This window comes from Clytia hemisphaerica, unplaced genomic scaffold (assembly GCF_902728285.1).
Source record: "Clytia hemisphaerica strain Z4C2 unplaced genomic scaffold, Clytia hemisphaerica genome assembly, whole genome shotgun sequence".
NCBI classification, from domain to species: domain Eukaryota; kingdom Metazoa; phylum Cnidaria; class Hydrozoa; order Leptothecata; family Clytiidae; genus Clytia; species Clytia hemisphaerica.
The window spans coordinates 225,453-244,853 of NW_027104215.1; the positions used below are offsets into that span (position 1 = coordinate 225,453).

At 35.4% G+C, this 19,401-nt stretch overlaps 1 protein-coding gene across 1 annotated transcript; it reads left to right on the forward strand.

Annotated features, from left to right (window-relative positions):
• The first annotated feature begins 3,566 nt into the window (after positions 1 to 3,566).
• Positions 3,567 to 16,076, forward strand: LOC136815703 (uncharacterized). The gene is made up of 12 exons (XM_067072144.1): positions 3,567 to 3,921; positions 7,619 to 7,776; positions 8,229 to 8,340; positions 8,711 to 8,848; positions 9,847 to 10,078; positions 10,714 to 11,375; positions 12,084 to 12,206; positions 13,158 to 13,398; positions 13,575 to 13,742; positions 14,108 to 14,264; positions 14,769 to 14,905; positions 15,564 to 16,076. The coding sequence occupies exons 1-12, from the start codon at positions 3,792 to 3,794 to the stop codon at positions 15,703 to 15,705; spliced, it is 2,400 nt and encodes a 799-aa protein (XP_066928245.1). The 5' UTR covers positions 3,567 to 3,791; the 3' UTR covers positions 15,706 to 16,076.
• Positions 16,077 to 19,401: the final 3,325 nt, after the last annotated feature.

The following is a 19,401-nucleotide window of genomic DNA, read 5'->3' on the forward strand; positions in this document are numbered from 1 at the left end:
CGATTTTTTGTGAATAATTTACCTTACATCTTACATTTACCCCAAACTTAGATTTTGATTATTTGCCACTTTTATGACATATGAATAGACAAATCATAAACGAAAATCAAAACCTGTAGCTAATATCTCAGTAAAATCACAAAGAAATAGGATACGATAAATCGGACTAGACTGGCACGCCAGTCGGGCTGGAACGGTATCACGCGGGAAAAGTGAGCGTAGGAGTTAGGTAAGCGTAGGAAGAAATTTTGTCGGCGGCGAGGGCTGAAAGCCCGACTGGAGCGAAACCCCAGGAAGGAAAAAACGGCTAAGCTGAAGCCCCAATCTTACAACGCCAGATTTCGGCGTTGTAGAAATGAATGAACTTTGAGAAATTCGTGAAATGAGAAATGAAAACTTCCGTCAAAGTCGCAGATCGTGTTGTTTTGATTTTTGAGGAGGGAGTGATTGGAAAAAATAATGGCTGACTTCTAGTGGAAATTTTTATTTGAAAAGATTTTGTTTTGTTTCTTGTTTCTTATTGATGAGTCTCTTCTTTGTGTATAATGTGGCTTTTCTTCATGGTTCTCTGCATGCAAAATTCTTTGGCTCATTTTTGATTGTTTTTTGTTTTGATTTGAGAGGCAAGAGAAGATGGAAAATCTTGTAACATCAGTTATCAGAACTTGTTGACTTGTTATCTTTTCCTATTCATAACTCATTCAATTTTAGGAATGGAATATTCAGATTGAAAACACTATGGACTGTGAGTTTTTTTTTCATTTCAGCTTTCTTTTTCCTAGGTTTGCAGGTGGTAATCAATAGGGATTAACCCAGGTACAGTAGCTAACAATTATTTACTGACATTCAAACACATAAGACGTTTTAATTTTCCAGGACTCACAAGTCAAAGGTTCTTTATCAAAAATATATGGTTGTTGGACTACCAGAGACTACTACACTACACAATGTCGTGTGTATTGGAAGTGCTACAAACTTTTGTGAATATCTACCTGGTTATCCCTTTGTTTTGAGTTTAATACGTACTGTATCTATCCCTATGATAAAATTACACAGTTTTGAGTAGAAATAAAGTTATGGTAAAGAGGCACTGACAAATTTCTCCAAAAAACATTTTCTTTCAAATTATGAAATATTAAAAGTCTTCTTACATCTAAAAATGATTAAATTTTTTCGCCATGCTTATGTTTTACTCTGTTTTACTCAATTCTAGTATTTTTTCCAAAACTTATATATACTTACGTAGAGGGAAATTTAGCAGAATTTATGGAGAAAATTAAGAATTCTCAGTTTGGCAACAAAAATTTCTCAAACGTACTGTACACATAGTACCTACTATAACTTTAAACATTTACATATTTTTAAATTGCCAGATTAGTGTGGCAAGAAAACTCATTTTTTTCATTCAGCCATAAATCTTCAAGTGTGAAGTTAATTTTATAGTACACATACTTACAATTTACAGAAAAATGGGTGATAAGTATATGTCACATGTTCAACAACCCATTTTTCCACATCTTACTTGTTCAACAAATTCTTGTCAAATTGAATGTCGAACAAGTGGGTTGTGGAACAAATGGGTGCCAAAATGATCGACAACCCGCAGTTGATTGACAATCCACTTGTTCGACAATCTACATAGTTGTTCAACAGACCAGTTGTTTGAGAGAAGAGTGTCGAACAAGTGGTCGTCGAACAACCATGCAGTCGAGCAAATGGGTGTCGAACTAATAACTGTCAAACAACCGGTCTAACAAATGTACCGTCGGACAAGTATACTGTCGAACAAGTGGGATTCCCCAAATTATAGTTGTACGTAGATGAAAAATTTGTCAGAATTTATATTACGGTGAAAATTCAGAATTCTCAGTTTGACAACAAAAATTTCTCAATAGGTAATTTAATTTAAATAATTATATTAAATTGTAAAATTAGTGTGGCAAGAAAACTCCCAAAAAAATTTAGCCATAAATCTTAAAGTGTAAGGTTAATTTTTCAGCATTTTTGGTGTGACAAGAAAATTCTTCAGCACATAGCCACAGTTTATAGAAAAAGGTCAGATTTTACAATAATTCTCTTCTCATGACAAAAATACTGCATTTTTCTAAAATCATGAATACGTGTACCCAAAAACTTTTCTGTCACCATATAAACTCTGGATTTTCTATCAGAGCTATCTTATCACAGCACTAAATTCTGGAAATTTCAATTTTTCACAAATTAAAATTTGTACATGACAGATGTTACATTTTTCATTCGACAGACTGAAATACTTAATTATAATAATACACTTATAATAATAATTATGCACCAATGTGTCATTTTTGTGGTTGGAGTTTTAGTTATTCAACATATGACATCTTAACTATTAAAAGTAAGTACTTTTCTGTAAGTTTTCCATTTAATTTTCTATGTGTACAGTACGTGTAATTTTCCTGTGCTTGGCTGGTACGTTACATGCTGACAGTCAGGACAGGTTGTTTTTTGTAGCAGTGAGTCTATTGAAGAGGGTCGGACAGTCAGACAGCAGCCTGGCAGTAATGACATTGAGAGTGATGAGAGGGATAATCTTTGGAGTTTCTTTAAACTAACCAGGAAACGCTGTTTATTCTCACGATAACCTAAAAATAGTTTTCAAACAGTACCAAAAAAATTTTTGGTACGGCTTGAAAACCTGTGTTAGGTTATCGTGAGATATTAAAAGTGTCAGAATTATTGATTATTATGATATGTTATTATTCTTAAAATAGTGTCAAAATTTTTTCAAAAAGGTTATTTTGTTGGGTACTTTTGAGCAGAGTTCCTGCCTGGTTAGTGTTACTGTTGTATTCATAGAAAAGAGTGTTGGAGGGGTTCACTTAGCCACAATGAGACTAGAGTAATCAAGTTCCTTAACAAGTAGTCTGTAAGTACTAAAATAAAAAGCAAAAAGTATTTAGGTGGAACCAAATTAGACTGTTAGAAAAAATATTTCTTACCTTGAATGAAAGAGGCTAGCAAAAAGCCCCAAAAGCACGTAACATATACCACCAACCTGCATAAGGAAAACTGAATAATCCTTGTACACTTTTGATGATTGTAGAAAACTGAAGCTAAATTGCAAATACTTACCTTTCTAATAATGTATGAATAACAAAAACAACTAAAGATGTAAAAGTTTCAAAACTTGAAAGGTGGCTCCTCCACCACCCAAAATTCAAAACAAAGTGGTCTGTCGGCTTTTCTCCCTCCAAAATTTAGGAAAGCACTCCTCCGTTCTCACAACCTCCAAAATGAAGCCGTGGCGGAATGTTCTAGTCTGTATATCAGCAGCCTCTCACCAACTTTTGCTAGCTCTCCTACGCAGCTCCTATTCTAGCAAACGCCCGCCGCCTTTATGTTCCCGCCCTCTGACATGATTAATTTACAGACTAGTTTGCTAGTCTAAAATCGGACCCACAAAAAAAATCAATGTTAGTCAGCATGCATAATTTAGCTAGCGGCCGGCATAAATTATTTGCACTTTTTGTCTCGATAGCCCAAATGCGGTCTCGGCAGGTTGTAATGTCAAGTTTCAATTTCAGTTCAGAGAAAAGAAATTCGAGAAAGTGTTTGCATTTTGGTTTTTGTTGAAAAATGTGTTTGAGTTTATACTTTTTAAAAGACTATTTTGTTTACTTAACGTCGTAATTGGATCCAAATATTTAACAAGGAAGTACTTTGACTTCCGCTATGCACCTCTGGATTGACAAAAATCGCTCCAATTGGCTTTTGGATTGTTTATTTTTGGCAACTTTGTCACACGAATCTACATGAAATTCCCAGACAAAAAGAGCATGAGATACCTTTTTATACTGACATTACTAATTCTTGAGCTTGTTGAAAGTTCAAGTGGAAACCTTAATCTCTTTATCTACAAAGAAGACTTGAAAAAAGATCTGAGTAAGTATTATTTTTGTCTGGTTACTGGTTGATACAGGTTGATAGATTGATGACACCCATGAAAACTTTTAGCAAAGTAGCTGGAGGACCTGCATTCAGTGTAGACCTAAAGCTCTAAAACAGCATCTAATAACATGAAAACCAGAATATGATTCTTCAATGGGAATCAAAACTATAAAGTGCACTTACAAACATCAATTTGTCAGATCTAACAAAATTAATAACCACACTGTCATCATTGACAATAGAACAAACGATTTTCTGTCAAGAGCCTTGTAAACATTCCAACAACTTCCATCGAAATGATCTATCACAGTTCAGTTTACCATTTTAGCGCGGTCCGAGGATTGAGCCGAGAACTCTCGCATAGCGCCCGAGCTCCCGCGCGGCGCGAGCCGCGGGATGAAAAACTTCAATCTGTCAATCATTTTCTCAAGCGAAGTGTACGCGAAGTGATTCTAGCTTTACGATAGTGCCGCGGATCATCAATGGATAGTATTCAATTATCATTATCCCTTTATTTCCATTCCTAGAACTTTTGCAAAAAAAAGGAAAAATAGAAAAGTTGTATTTTTTACTGCCCTATTCACATACTGAATTTGAAAGATCTTCTATGTGGCGTTTTTTTGCAAACTTAGAAAAACTGATTTTTGTCCCGCCTTTGCGGGATTTTGGCTCAAGTGCTTGAGTGCAGCATAGGGTTCAAAGTCCAAATATGCGTTTCCCGTAATTTTTGTATGAAGAGTTAGGTCTATACTGACATTTATGAAACAAAAAATTAAGAAATACCGGACGCCACCGGACTGGTCATGTCCGGTGTTTTGATTGTCCGGTGGGAAAAACTTTCCTTCTCCGACACTGGACAGCCGACTTTGTTAAGTCCGGTGTAGAAATTATCCGGTGGTAAAAAAAATTCTCATTTTACACCGGACTTTCGTGTGTCCAGTGTTCGTTAAGTCCGGTGCGTCGGCAGGGTCCTGTAGCTGGTTAGAATAAGTTTCCTTGCTTTCCCCTGGTGCACTATCAGTTTGCTTCTATGTGTGAATGTGGTCCATTGCATTGCTTGAAACAACAATGCCAATGGACCTTTTTCTTTCCATTCAATACTGTGAAGTCGGGTAACTTGCATCACAGTGGAGGCTAACATGCATAGCCCTCAAATGAATGACCTGTCTGGTCCTTAATACAAAGTTAAATAAAAACAAAAATGGTAGAATAGAGCTGCGAGCAAAGCTGTGTAGTTCATTTGCTTTGAAATTTTGCTGCTTTGATTGGTCAGTCATTTGAGGGCTATGCATGTTAGCCTCCATTTTTACGGAATTTCAGAAATTTTGGCAAAATTATTTGGTATTTTGGAAATCGCAAACCCAAATCAAAACATTGTCTCAATTGCCACTTCAGCTGGGTGCCCACTGAAAAAAAAAGTTTGTCGCAAAAACCTGTTGACAAAAAATAAATCAGAAATATGTCTGGAATTAAAAATCTATTGTTCTTTTTAACAACAAAGTAAAAAATAATAAACGATGTAGAAAAAAAAATTTTAGCGCCATATCACAAATAAAACAATAGGTTTATGATTCCAGACATCTGTCTGGATTTATTTTTTATGACAAACAAATTCGCAATGAACTTATTTTTTCCAGTGGACACCCAGCTTTGGGAACTATTGTGTCACAGTGAATCGTTTAGGTTTGTGTGACAAGGTTTTAACTTTCGATCATTCCTGTCACTTTTCAGCGAGAATGAGAAAATTTTCTAATATTGATATGTATGGCATCAAAAAGGTGTGTTAAAATTTTGAATAAAAATGTTGAAAAGACTAGTTTTTTGTTTTAACAAGATCCAAATTTAAAGAGCCAAAAGAAAAGGGATCAAAAAAGAAGAGGGATTAAAAAAGAAAAGGGATTGAAAAAGAAAAGGGGTCAAAGACGGATCAAAAAAGAATAAAAAAATAATCAAAAAAGAAGAGGGGTCAAAGAGAAATAAAAAAGCAGAGGAGTCAAAAAAGAGGGAACAAAAAAGGATATAAATTTCATCATTAAATATGCTGGGGTTGAACATTAGAAAATATCATGAAAGGAAGGTTTTGTTATGACACTATAGACTAAGAACTACTATATCAAGATTATGGGATTTGCAGTGCGGGTTAATTTTACTTTCGTTTTCAGTGGTTTCATTTTCGATTTTAAGCCAACACCTTAGCAACATGGTGCTTGCCCATAGTTACGTGGGTTTGTGCAAAAGACTTAAACATAAAACATTTTCCAAATCCCCCATTTTGATTACAACTATAAAAAATGAAACTTTTCCAGGTTTCACTTTTTTGCCCAAATTCTTCAAAATGAAAATACTTCAGATTTTTAAGTTCTACTTTTATTCAATGATTTGTTACATATGGTACTTTGTTGACAATATAACATCAAATTTCTGCTTTCTTCGGAGAATCGAAGATGAGAAATTATACCTTAGGATCAGGGATCTCTCTCTATGAAGGGTAAGATTTTACAGCCGCCTGTTGGGCAAGACACTGAAAGGCCAGAGACGCTGAAACGAAAGGCCACGTGAAATATGGCAATCTTATTGGGGGAAATTAAATAAACAGTCAGTGAAGGAGTTGCCACAAAGCAATCAGTAGAAGAGACCACTTTCGTTTTTGTTGCAGATTTCAATATAAACTTCTCACAGAGATTATTGGCAATGTGTTGTCAGCATTGTATTGTTGCAAAGGGAAAGATAAAAGATGTAAGATCTGCAAGACTAGCCTAGTTTCTAATTCTGGTATAACAGTTTTAAAGAGTTTTAAAGTCTAGACTGTATGAGATATAATTTGTTATATTAGAAGTTAGAATTTTTAGTTGTGAGCTAGAGGAAAAGTTTCTTTCCTTTATAGATTCCAGATAAAGTCATCTATTAAGAGAACACGAAAGTCTATTAAATATAGCAAAGTTCTCCAGTATACATTACTTTCCCTCATCCAGTTCAAACGGAATAAATTATCTTGCCTCTAGGTAACAGCTGTGTTGTAATTTATCAATATTTATCAAGTTTATCGATTATATGACATTATTTAACAAAATTTATGCTGGAATAATTAGCTATTCAAAAGACACATTCTCCCAAACGACTATTCTTTTTTAAAGAAAGAACATTCACAGAAAAAAGAGTCCTCTTGGGCTCCAACTCCAAGAAAGCTGCACCTCACTCTTTTTACACTCGCGTCATAAAAGTCTTCTTTCCCCTGTTAATATTCATTCCAAAAAAAATTGTTCTTTTAGGAACTGCACATTTTTCAAAAGGGAGATTTTCCCAATCTTTCTTTTGTCTAAGCCAGTTTATTGGGGGGTATTTATAAAAGATAAATTTTGGGGTAAAAGGAAGTGATGGAAATGGTGGCATCTCTAATTTGAGTACTAAGATAGATAAAAGCAACTTATTTACGCAACAGTATTCCCCAAGCAAAACGAAATACTGACAAGTGGTTTCGAGATGTGACCTCACATTCTATTGCTTTTGTAAACAAAAAAATAGTTGAATCCGAACGAATTTTCATTGCAAGAAAAGTTATTGATAATTCATTGTTCAAAATTCTTGAAGACAGTTTTCTGTTACAACTGAATACTATTTTTGATATTATTTTTCTCAAAAATCAATAAAAATTGAAAAACTAGTTTGACTACTCATTTCTATCTTTTCTTAGATTTGGAATTTGGAAGTGATATATTTTTGGTTAATGATGGAGAGCCTGCTCCACTTCTGCATTCTCCAAATTCATTTCACGATCTTTTGGCACCTCTTCCTTCAACTGTCAACAAATTGCGATTCCAATGGAATTCCTTTGTTAAAAATGAGCACCAGGTATAGTATATTCAATCACTTCACATTAATGATAATAATATATACTGGTTTCCTAAAACGGATTGAAATTCCAAATTAAAATACATTATTTTGATGTTTCTTCTTCACAGATTGTTTTCCCTAAACGGATTGGAAATTCCAAATTTAAATATCAAAATGAAAAAGTGCTTATAGCTTAGATATATACTTTTTATAACTTTTGCAAGAAAAGAGAAAGGAATAAAATCATCTCTAAAATCATGATTTTGTTGTACCCTTTTGGTACTTACTAAAGTGTTCGACATCCCGTGTCATATCTCCTTAAAACCTGTTGCTTTTAAAGTAATCTTTCCAAAGTTTTTAATTTACTGATCTTCTAATGCTATTTACTATCGCCTCACTTGTTGTTCATAGCTACTAACTTATCAATAATATTTTAACATACCAAATTATTATGACTCTTACCTTGTCAGAGGATTCAATATACCATCAAGCTGACATCAAGTAACATTGAAATCATGCCAACCCCTAAACTAACAATCAAACGTTCAGATTTTGTTCCTATTTATGAGCATGACAAATCCAGTAAGTTAAAACTTTGTAGTGAAATTTTCGTAGTGTAATAATTATTGGGTGGTGCGGAAAAGAATAAATTGTTCACTCATTCGTCTATTAATTATATTATTCCATTAATTAATTATTCCATTCATTCATTCATTCATTCATTTTTAGCATGATAAGGAATTTTGAGTATAGTCCATCCATCCACTCTCATGTTAAGCGGCTTTTTGTAACCCTTACAATACAAAGACATTCTTTTCTTTTCAAGAAAAGGTCGTTGACAGTTACCCAAATGTTATATGTTACTGAATAGACTATATATCTAACCACTCAATACAATGAAAACCTATCCAGCCACTATATTGTTGAACAATTATTATCTTTCGTTTTTCAGATTTTAATGTACTTTTTCCATGTTCTGGAATAAAAGAAGGTGTGGTTGACCTTGGCTTTCATCTCAATTACACATCAACACAATCAAGAGAAGAAAGACACCTTAATGTTATTGTCCGGCGACACTGTCAAAAGAAAGGTTCATATGATTGTTCTATTTCTATTTGGTTGAGTTGCAGGAGACCCTTTTTCGCAATTACCGTATTACTTCGAATAAACGCCCGGGGCGTTTATTTAATTTTTCCGATTTTAGGAGGGGCGTTTATTCGAGGGAGGCGTTTAAAAGAAGGGGGCATTTATTAAATTATTTTAGTCTATAGTCGAATATTTAGAGCAAATACACCCTTTTTTTTGTTCTTTATCAGGATTTTAGTGCAAAATTTCTTTGGTTCAACGACTAATTGCATCGAAAACTGCTATGGTTACAAGAAATGACTAAAATCAAACCCAGTTAACACTGGTATTGAAGTATTAAAGTCACAAGTCACAAGTTTTTTAATAAACACCCCTCTCCTAAAGGGGCGATTATTCGAAGGGGGCGTTTATTTGAGGGGGGCGTTTATTAAATAATTTTTCTTTTAGGAGGGGCGTTTATTCAAGGGGGGCGTTTAAAAGAAGGGGGGCTTTTATTCGAAGTAATACGGTATAGGTGCTTTCAATGAGCGCCCTTTAGCACCTTGACCTGACCTCAAATTCCCCTCACATTGACCCAGGTTCATTTACTTGCCAAGTGAACCGCTGCAAGTGGGAATCGAATTTCGGTCTCCTGTGCAGCAACCAAGTCAATGACCACTATACCACAGCGTCAGTAGTACACAATCAGCTCTCTTGAGCCGGCAAAAAGTTGATTATCTAAAGTTAGTGTTTTGCCTTTTTTTGATACTAATCCTAATGCTTCCTCCATCCTCATCAAACAAAAATTGAAACTTTCAGTCAAATTGATGAGGGGGTTAATGTGCTGCAGACTCTTTTGTCAACTTTAATCTTTGTCAAGACTTGATTGTACCAGTAATATGAACTTACTTATGCTATAATGCCTCTTGGGTGTATCAAGTTAAAAAAATCGTATTGAGTGATAATGGAGTAAAATAGCCGTCAATTCAAGTTGTTTTTATTTTGCTTTGCTATCTATTCCAGGATCGAATCCGGACAATGTCCCAGACAACAATGCAGTGCGTGCTGAAACACCATCCTATGGTGTTGTCATCGGTTTATCGGTTGGAATTGCTCTTACAGTATTTATATGTGTCTTCTTGTTTTGTTTTGGGAATTATCATTTACAAAAACGAAAGAAGGAGTTACAAGTGAAATTTGATTTTGATTATGAAATGATGGTGAAGAATAGGGAAAAGAACCTTAATGGTAAAATGTAAGTTCATACGCCCTGTTCCTATTCAATCTTTATTTTTAATGTATATTGGGTATTCCTCAAAGGAAGAAATTTTGGCAGGAATCTAATTTGGCGGATGGCCGAAAAGGTTTTTCTAGAGGGAATTTAATTTGGCAGATGAAGGACATTTTTGTCCAAAAACGCCATTAAAAAAGGAAAAATCTGTTTTAAAGCCTGAAATAGCGCACATTTGGGGAATAAATTGAAGAATTTAAATTTGGCGGGAATTTAATTTGGCGGATGACGGAAAAGATTAAATTTGGTGGGAACTGAATTTCAAATCCGCCAAATTAAGTTCCCGCCAAAGTTTCTTCCCGCCAAAGTTTCTTCCCTTAAGGTATTCTTATTATGATAATCTGTTATTTTCAAGGTGAATAATTCAAGTAGATGAAAATCGACATGGGTTTTTTTTTTTTTGACGTAGTGTGAAATAGATTTAGCAAATCTCTTTATTTTTTCCTAATTTCTTTCAATTTTCTAGGAGTTATAATACAGATACAAAATACAGATTTTAATTTTTTTGCAAGGGGTTTCTTCAGAAACTTATCAACTGAAGACACACAACCAAAGTAAGCATTTAGTCATTATGAGGATGTTCATATTATTTTTTGTAGTGTCAAAACCGTTGAGCCTGAGAAGATCGAAAATGCAGCAGAAAACTCATCAGAGAGGGAAGAGGATTTTGTACATAAAATCGAGAAAATGCCAAAACCAATCTTCGTACCAAAGAACAGTATAAAACAGAAGAGTAATAAATACAGTAAAAATCTCAAAATCTGGATGGACACTTTAAAATTACCTTACTATTCATCCGGTAGTATCCGTATAGCAAACCACCCGCTGGAAAAGATACCGGAAGAAGAGACTTTGTTAAATGAACCCAACGGGAATAAAAATGAATCTTCAATCTTGACCAATAATTTTACTATAGACAATCAATTAACTGATAGTGGTGGTGAACAGTGTCAAAGTAACCATTGTAAAAATTTGACAAACTTTGAAAGTGTTGAAGAAGTTGATCATCCCTTATTACCAAAGATAGCTGAAGACGAAAGTGGAATCGAAACAGATTTTGATGATGAAAAACTTACCGGTGATACTAAATGTAAATATGTAAATAAAATAACAGTATCTCATCCACAAAATCATCATCATCCTGCTCCAGATACTATAAGTAATGGCTTTCTTCCGTCAAACAATGAACCCATCTATAAAAAGAAGCAATTGAGACGAGCTTTTGATAAACCGGGCGAAGATAAAGTGATATTATCATTAGGTAAGCTGCTGAGTTTTCAAGGCTGTGGGGTGGCAAATTTAAATTTGAGAATGGAAAACTGGAATGAAAAAAGCAGCAATTTTATTATGAAAATGGATAGATGAATGTTTTAGCCAATTTTCTTCCTCCTCATTCATTGTTCACATCTAAGATTTGACTTAATAAAGATTTGCTATAAGTTGCTCTAAAACAGTTCTTCGGAGCCCCAGTAAACCAACATTGTTGAGTTTTTGTATGTGTGTTTTTAGCGACGGAAAGACGGTAGTTAGTGTCTGATTCTGTCTAGTTCCTGATCAGCTGAGGACGACGGTAAACAAGCATTTTTACGGTCCTCGATTTTTCAGGTCCGACAGAACTGTGGGTTAATCCAAATCGCATCAGCCACTCCTCCTTCCTAAAATGCAAATACATAAACTCGCTACCGTCGTTTTGTATAAGAATCCCATTTCAACACTAAGATTCTTGTCACTTTTCCGGAATCTTTTTTCTTGTCTTTCTTTTCCGGGATAACCGGCAAGTGATTGGAAAGGGTTTCTTTCTAAAGGTGAAGAAAATCGTGTGTTTACTCACGAATCTGCTTAACTTTCTGAAGATTATTTTTCAACTACCCGAAGTCCTGGTCTTTTTCCGCTAGAAAAATGGCAAAGGAATCTTAGTACGGAAAAGGGAACCTTATGCAAAACGACGCTTTTATTTCGACTTCTTTAGATGCAGATACAGCAAAACTTGAAGCAGTCTTTCAATATTTGAATCACAAATGGATGAAATTGTTTCATGATTGCTTGCTGACACCTCAACAACTCATAATGGGAAAACACCCTGTCGGAAAAGGTTCGTTCTCTCCCAATACATAAATTCATTTCATACATTCATTTTTGTGTACATGTTTACATTTCACAATTTTAAGGATTTCGCAAAATTTCTTTTTTAACATTGGTATACAAGCCAATAAAAACTTAGCTCCATAGATGGCTGGTTTAGGGTTGAATACAAAACGGTACAAAAGAATGTCGAATTCAATGACCGCCATCAGTAAGGTGTAGCGGAGGACTAAGTAGGATTTGAAGCCACTTATTTCCTATATAAGTTACGCGGCCCGCATGGTTTCGTCCATACAAATGCTGGATTGGAAGTAACACTTACCGCTAGAATTTGAAAAGGTGTAGAACGCGAGAACAAAGAAGCTCTTACCATGGTTTCAGCCCACTTTTCAGGTGCCCCCCCCCCCATTGAGCATGGTGCCCCCAGCAATTTAGGTCCCCTTGAGAAATTGCTTTTGAGTTAGTAACTCAAAGCAATTTCTCAAGAAAAAAAATATTTTAAATTGACACTTTTTGTTCTTTTGTCATTCGTAAAATCTTAATGATTTTTGGGGTGGTTTAGTAAAAAAATTCAATAATTTGAAATATTTTGAAATATTCGATTTGGAAAATATAACCAGCCCCCAGAGCCTCCATCAAGACAGCTAGGTACCCTTAATGAATAGGTAACCCCAAAGAATTGCAAGGCATTAGCCCCCCTCTACTAACCTGGCCTAGGTACCCTTCAGATTTCTGGGGGGGGGCTGACACCATGGTCTTACTATAGACCTTATCGGAGTTTTTGATTTTTCTAAAAAAGCGATGCATTGTAGGATTGTTTCGAGTGTATTACATAAGATTTCTCTCGAGGAATTCCCAAGAGATTTCTATTGTAAAACTCCGAAACAATCCCACAATGCATCGCTTTTTAAAAAAAATCAAAAACTCTGATAAGGTCTATTGTCTTCTATAAACATTCCAGGCGGTGTGACGAACAACGTTTACCAAGGTAAACTGAAAGAGATCGACAAAGATGACAACATCAAATTCACACCCGTGGTCATCAAGAAACTTGTTCCCAGTCCCGAAGATAATAACACAATGTCTAAATTTATCAATGAAGCTTTACTTATGAAGAAATTACGACATAAGAATTTAATGGAGTTGGTCGGAGTGTTGTTACGTCCAAATGAATCTCCAGTCCTTGTCATGCCCTTCATGAGGTAAATACAATCAACTCTCTCTGTCTCTAATTCGAACCTCTACTATTTGAACCTTTCTGTAAATCGAACTAAAATATTGACCCCCTGAGCTTAAAATCAAGATAAAAATCATTGCGTAGTTTGCAGTGTACCTTTTTTTTTGAAGTAATATTGAGAGATTTAAATGTCTTTCTTAGATTTGCTGATCTAAATCAGTTCTTACGGAACGCCCGAGGAACGCCACGACGACATCAGACCATAAGTACTCGACAATTGGTCAATTTCGCGGTGCAAATTTCTTGTGGTATGGAGTATTTGTCATCGATGAAATATGTACACAGGGATTTATCAACCAGAAATTGCATGTAAGTTTTTTGAAATCTCTTGAAAGGTTTCCAAGATTTTGTATACGCGAGTCTAGTTTTGCTTCCCGGACCACTATTCATAGGAGGAATTTGTCACAAAGATGACAGATGAATAAATATTGGTGAAGGAGTTTGAATTTTTGATAATTGATACACTTCTGCAAGGGTTTTTTCAGCCATGAGCTTCATATGGAAATTATTGTGAGACTTTAAGCTAATTTTCTTTGTGTCCTTTTTATTTCTATACAATCTTATAATTTTTACCAAAATGCATGGATAATGGGTCTTAGGACCTCTTAATACTTAAAAAAGAGATAGATAGATCTTGTCAAAATTTATTTTCAATTACATGATCTCGTTTCCAGTCTCGGTGAAGATTTCGAAGTGAAGATCTCGAATCTGGGGTTAGCACGAGACATCAGTAAAGAGAATTACCGTATGAATAAAAAGACTCGATTACCCATCAAATGGATGGCGCCCGAAAGTTTGACGCAGTTTGTTTTCTCAGAGAAAAGTGATGTGGTGAGTACACCTTTATAACCCTTGATATTCTCAGGTGCCTATCAAACGTTGTGTGTTCACAGACCCAGTATCTACGGCTAATTTGAAAATTCATTGCTTTAGAGGGTCTGTTGTCATTGTCTTTTCTCATTTGAAATTTTTCAAACCAACCGCTGCGATGGAGTGTTTGTGAGACTCCGTATTGGAATTTTTTTTATCAAGCAGACAATGCCCACAGAGGTCTACTACGAAGCGATAAACGTGAGATACACTCCGGTACAGATTAATTAAACGGGGAGGGTGGATTATCTTCACATTATGATAAACGGAGGGGGGGTGATCCCATTGCCGGAGGTTCTCCCCTTGAAAGTCGAATTAGAGAGGACCAACTGTATAGCTTAATCTTTGATTTCTGTAGTTTTAAGCGCTTTGGTATTATCTGATATTGATATTGACAGTGCTCTAACGACCTGAACTTTACTCTTAAAATGAAAACGTAGTTACCAATATTTTTTAACGTTCTAGTGGTCTTACGGAATCGTCTTGTGGGAAATTATCAGCCTTGGAAAACAACCGTATTCTGGTCTGGATAATACACAAGTACAAGATTTTTTGACCAAAGGAAAAAGATTGGAACGACCAACGAATTGCCCAGACGAATTGTAAGTTGATAATACATGAAAGATACATAGCAAAGTTTACACTTAGACCCGGAGGTACGAAGGTTGGAAATATCTTAAATGCCGGACCGGACTTCCGAAAGCCTAAGAAAGAACTAAACCTTTGTCAAACGGGAACCCTTAGAGAGACTTCTCGTTTCTTTCCAAACCCAGATAGTGAAATTTTCGACCCTTTGAGAGTATAATTTTGATTTTTTATTGTTTCACTAACCATTCGTGACATTAAGATTAATTTCCATGCACTCTAGTTGAATTCAAGATTCAACTTCCCTGGATAGGAAATATAAAGTTTAAATTGTGTTGGAATTCCATCGTACTTAATACTAGTGATGATTTGACAACCGTTTTGTTTTTCTGTTCAAATAATATACTACATATATTTCTCAGATGAAATCCTATCTGAGCAATGGCCGAGTGTTCTAAAGCGTCCAGGGGTCCTTGGTTCGAGTTCTGTCCGAGTTTGCTGTTTTTTATAAATGTTTCAGGTCATAGTTAGCCGATCCTACTAGCTGTTTGTTGTACGTTGTACATCGTGAAAACAATTGAAAGATTGTATAAAAACCTGAGATTTACTTCTTGTGGCTATTCACGTTAAAAATGGAAAGTTTGTCATTTTCTTTTTCTTTTCCTCCGTTTTTAGCTTCCACCTGATGTCGCTCTGTTGGATCCAGTCTCCACACGATCGCCCTTCTTTCAAAGACCTTCACAAAGAAATGACTGTTTATGAAAACAAGTATCAAAAATATTGCATCGACTTTTCAGCTGGTTCGTTAGCCACTTGACAAAGAAGGTGATGTGAATATAAAGTTTTAGGAGAAGGTGGGAGATAGCCTGTGGACCTGTTTATGAATGGGAACCCATATTGCGGATAGATTAATGGGTTGGTTTCTCAGCTACTTGATGGTAATTTACGTGGGGTTTACGTGGATACTAAACGCCCTGGCACGTGACGGGGGACCCTATAAGATCCAATGTATAAACGTTTTCTTTGTTTAGAACCAGAGAATGTATTAATTGATGTTTGAGTAGTCTAAGAACTTTACATAGTTATGTAGATACATGACTTTTAAGAAAAGTCACTATTCTTGAGATGTACGAAAGCATTTTTGTCTTGTTGGACATCGTTTTACAAATAAAGTATAAATTGACAAAACTACTGTACTCACTACTAAGCATAACAATCCAAAAGTTCGCTCAACAATCGACATTTCTGTTACGAAAGTTACGAATCAAGCTGACCGGCTAAAAAAAAATTCTGCGAGAAGTCTTTCGGGGATAAAGCGCCAACTTGTTTTTGTCTTTTTTCAAAATGGCTGTACCGCAGCACTATCCGACTTTTTGTCATTTCGGTGCGTTTGATTGTCGAGGGAACTCGGCAGTACAGTAGCATATGTGCTTTCGTTTCCATCTTCGATAAATGCATTCTGGGAAAAACAAATTACCTCTAAGAATATCAATGGAGATAATTATTTGTCTGTTATAATTTTATCCATCTCAAGAAAAATGTATGACTGTTGCCAAACTAATCTGGTTCTCGCAGCAGAGTGTCCCCTTGCTCAATATGGACTAACAAGACAAAGAATAAGAATATTTTGTTTTGTTCAATTTACCATACTTATAAAGTTATGACGACATTTCAAATTGTTTAGATGTTATTTAATTTTGACCAGTATACCCCTTTTCATAAATTACGTCACGAACATCATTTGCCTCGTATTCAAACAATTACCATGGTGATTGTGTCCCTTGAGACATTAAATGATTCTTTTATGAATAGGAAGTAGTAAATCCGCTGTGAGTTAATCACCATGGCAATAATTTCAAAACGAGGCAAGTGATGTTCGTGACGTAATTTATGAAAAGGTCTATTGTAATGAAGAACATTTTCTAAAAATGAAAAATGGTATTATATTGTAGTGAGTATCATAGAAAAATTACAAAGGTATAATATAATATTTATGCATTAACATACACATTGGTATAACATCCAACATTTATTATATCATTTTGATAATATGGGAATTTTTCGTGTAACATTTATTTGAAAAAGTGAAAGTGAGAATACCTCACCAGGATTTACAAATTTAAAAGTATTTAAAAGCATAGAAGAATATTTTATTCGAGGATTTTTTTAGATGCCCTTGTACGTCAAAGGGATTTTTTTGAAATATTTTTTGTTCTAAGTATCGTCTCAAAGCCAGAGTATAATAACTTTAAGGTGTCATTTGAAAAAAACTGCATCATATTACATCGACTATCCGATGAATAGTTCCATTTATACTGAGACGGAAAAATCGTCTGAGACGAGTAGTTTGTAAATGTGATCTGTGGAGGAGATCCTATTTATTGAAACATGAATGGAAAGTACACTCCTCCATAATGCTCATTTTCTAAATTGCTCGTCTCAGACAAATTAATCGTCTCAGTATAAATAGAACTAATGGTGAATGGCGAATTCTGTTCTGTATCTTTTCTTCGTTTAATAAAAATGCAATAAGAGTTTTATCTTGTTGCTGTTTCTTAATTCGATTGATCGATTGATTGATTGGTTGGTTGGTTGGTTGATTGATTGATTGATTGATTGATTGATTGATTGATTGATTGATTGATTGATTGATTGATTGATTGATTGATTGATTGATTGATTGATTGATTGATTGATTGATTGATTGATTGATTGATTGATTGATTGATTGATTGATTTACATCTACCTTTTTGTATACAAGTTTTGCGTGTGGAAACATTTTGCAATAGGTTTTCATAAACTTTTTTTTTCTTTATTATATATATTCTATATTTTTTGTTCTTTATCTCCTATCATGTAAATATCAGTCGGAAACATTTTGTGTTTTTTGCATAACATAAAATACACGCCTTGTTAATTTTCCTAGCCACAACAGAACGTTAGACAAAATCCACTCAACGTCCTCGTAACGTTGAATGGACGTTGAACTAACATTGTGTACCAGCGAACCACCTCCTCGCGTGAGAACGCTTTCTTTACGGCCACTGATTGACCCCGGAGAACAACCTCGTCTCAGCGTCCTCTAGAGCTATTAGTATGTATCAAATATCTGATAATACGCAGGGAACGAGGTTGCCCGGAAAAAAATTATCTGGCGCTATTTGTAAGTATCAAATATCTGATAATACGCAGGGAACGAGGTTGCCCGGAGAAAAAAATTATCTAGCGCTATCAGTAAGCATCAAAAAACCAAAAATACGAGGGACGAGGTTGTATGACATCTGTATTTCCCGCTAGATTGTGCTTCGCTATAAGATTTCACAACTATGCAAATCAAATTTCGTCACTTTTCCCCGACGAAGTTTTCCCCGATAAGGTAAATGTCGTTGAAAAACGAGACTCCCTTTTAAACAATAGTCTAGTCAACTCTTCTAATACTTACTTCGGCTTATTGTAACAAAGAGGTTATTGACAGTGATCTGCATCACCATGCGAACAGAGAACTTTTGGTAAATTAATCAGTATCTCATGATTTACTCATACCAAGTTGGTTTTTGAAATATTGAAGCTAATAAACAGAAACGTTTTCATAGAACAATCTATGCTTATAGGAGGATATCTAAGACTGCGTGCGTGCGTGCAATAGCCTAAACTAAAGCCGAAATCGTAAAATATCTACTTCGAAGTCTTAAAAAGGAAGCTAAGATAAAAAAAGCACAAAATGAAACGTAAATTTCACTTGTTCGACCCTGATGAAAACACCGTCTTTCGACCTTTGTAATTTGCGGTCTATTTAGTACTTGTACTTCCTGTTTTCATATTCTTGCGCTGTGGAAATGTCATGAAAAAGCTCGAACCACCTTTTTGCCCTTTTTTAGTTTTATAAAATTGCAAGAAACCCCGGGGGGGGGGTACTACCCTTATCGACCGACGGGGGTGCTCCGCTGAGGTTCGAAAAATGGACCCTACGTGGGACTCGAAATTTGCGAAAAATTGACCCTGAATGGGACTAAAATTCCAAAATTTTCTCAAAATTTCTACTTTTTCCCTAAATTTTCCAAAAATAGGCACCCTACGAGGGACTGATTTTTCTATTTTGTTGTTTTTGCGACCCTACCTGGGACTCGTGGAGGTTAAAAAAGGTACCCTGACCAGCGGAGCATCCCCGTAACCCATCTTGCCCTAGTACCCCCCCCCGGGCAAGAAACTCCTCTTTCAATTGTGTTAGAAAGTCTTACCACCTTTTATTTCTGCTGCGATAAGTAAAATCATTTGAATCGCACAGCCGCCCCAAAGCCGCCCACCGCCACCGCCACAACAGCTCAAATAACAAAGAGAATAAAATCTATTACGTAATCTCAACCGCTGATCGATAAGTTCATGGTTCGTGGACGCCAGCGAAATGGTCTGATCAAAACAAAGATGGTAGCTGCGAATAGTGGGAGAAAAGTTTTGCCGAAAAAATATGACGAGTTTCTTCAATTTTCCGTTACTTTTTTCTTTTTTTAAATC